This window comes from Aplysia californica, unplaced genomic scaffold (genome assembly GCF_000002075.1).
Source record: "Aplysia californica isolate F4 #8 unplaced genomic scaffold, AplCal3.0 scaffold00200, whole genome shotgun sequence".
Taxonomy (NCBI): Eukaryota; Metazoa; Mollusca; class Gastropoda; order Aplysiida; family Aplysiidae; genus Aplysia; species Aplysia californica.
In genome coordinates, this window is record NW_004797470.1 from 1157467 (window position 1) to 1159571 (window position 2105).

General features: G+C 37.0%; 1 protein-coding gene across 1 annotated transcript in view; it reads right to left on the reverse strand.

The window, feature by feature from the left end:
* Positions 1-2105, reverse strand: part of LOC101860739 (prolyl 3-hydroxylase 1) — a gene marked incomplete at its 5' end in the record, with an annotated part of 35694 nt that overhangs the window by 32031 nt on the left and 1558 nt on the right. The window contains 2 exon segments of the mRNA XM_013082933.2: positions 244-380; positions 1592-1717. Of these exon segments, the coding sequence (XP_012938387.1) occupies positions 244-380; positions 1592-1717 (263 nt within the window).

The window sequence follows — 2105 nt, forward strand, 5'->3', positions numbered from 1 at the left end:
AGTTCCAATGAAAAATCTTTCAAAAATGAATGCTCCAAGCACAGGCTAGATGTATTTGAGAAGATGTTTCAATTGATACTTTTAGACTCTAATAAATTTACTCTGAACTAGACAGTCAAATAGCACACATTACCAAAAAAAGAGTTTTAATTCAAGCACAGCACTTCAGTGGAACTAACACCTCCCAAAAATAGTTGGAAGTTGGAAGATCCCAAGGAGTATGTTTTTTCCCCCCTTGCTCACCTCTCTAGCCACAAAGTCCTCATCTGCATAGTCGATTTTCTTCTTTAGTACCTCTTTGTTGTCCTTCATCACCTGATGGCTTCCATTGAGTTGCAGGCAAGAGGCGATTGCCTCTGCCGATTTCTCATAATCACCGACTATTAAAAAAAGAGAGTTTTTGCAACATGAAGAAACAACAGTCTTTTATTTTCTCAATGATGCTGTCATTTTTTTAAATACGAGTACAGTACATGCAGTTTTTACAATTTCACATGGAAGACAAATACAAATGAATATTATCACCAAGAAAACAAACTCTTTGCAAACATCCTACGTCAAAAATATTTTCTAAATGTACAATTTTGATAATAATGTCCTTATTATCTTTAAAGCAGCAGTTGTTTTATTGGAAACAATCGTCAGTTTTTTTGGCTCTCCTGTTAAATTGTTTTTTAAAAACTTCATAAACTGTACTTTTAAAAAATGACGGCAGAATATTCTTCATTCTATAGCATTGTGATGGTAAGCAAATATCTTCATTTTGTTCTCATAATGGGGGAGTGCGTCTTAATATTTCTTTATAAAAGGCTATGGTTGTGGATAGATAGGTTTCTCCAAGTTAGAGTTAACACTTTGCAGTCACACAGCCAGCAGTACAAAATACCCCATCTGGTCACCCAGCCAGGGGAGTGACTGCATGAAATTCTCGGGTCTGTGATTGGAAAGGATAATTTTCACCGGCGCATTATTGCGGCAAGTGACTGCAAAGTGTTAAAATATAGTAAAGATACGTACATCAACACAATAACCATCTCTCTGAGGAAGGAAAATGTAAGATGGACAGACAGTAACAGCAGTGGAAAAGAAAAGAAGTTTGACCTATCAGCAGCACCCTCTAACTAACAGCATGTTTTTTTCCAAGAACTGTTTGAAATGCTCATATCTCTCATCTTATTGGACTTTCACTTTGTAAGAGCACAATCTTATCAAAGTACAGTACAGTAGGTATACAAAGACGAAGAAATGATAAAACATTTGTGAGATGTGTAGACAAAATGAGTTACTTCTCCCATTTTAGCCTTATGGAAATTAATACATCAACTTTGCAGGTGGAGTTTGTACAATTTGTAAGTGTGGAATAATCAAAGACATGGTAGACTTGAACAAAATAGCACCTATTAGAAATCTATAAATCTGACCCCAGTGTCAATTTTCGGCCGATATCTCCATTCTTGAACAGTGAGAAGTGACTCATTTTGTCAGCACACCTCACATTTCATTGCATTCCCTATGAGGGAATCAAACTTAGGTCTTCTGTATGAGACAGAGAAGCCCCAAACCACTACACCATAGATGACAATCTACATACCTTTGTAATAAGCAAAGTTGAGATAATGGAAGATATCCTGTAGGAAAAAGTCAATGGGTTCGGAGTACACAGCACTCAGCTGCTCCTCACAGTTCAGACGGCAGGTCAGAATATCGATAATCAGATCTGTGGAGGAACGGAAACACAATTATTGAGCTATGACTGAATAAATTGAAGCACACAAGCTGTTTTTGAGGTTAGGCAGTGTAAAGAGAAGCCTGAAAACTGTTTTTTGTTTCTGAGATTAGTGCAAAGAGAAGCACGCAAATTTTGTTTTGGGAGTTCATAAGTGTAGAAAACTTTGTCTTGGGAATTCATTAGGCCTAACAAAAAGAGAAGCACAGAGAATTTGCGTTTGAAGTTAATTTGAGTGCAGAGAAGCAAGAAAATTTGTGTCCGATGTTCAGTGGAAAGAGAGGCATGGAAATATTGTTTTTGAGTCAGGTTTGAGAAAATAAGTGAATCTCTCTCTCTCTCTCTCTCTCTCTCTCTCTCTCTCTCTCTCTCTCTCTCT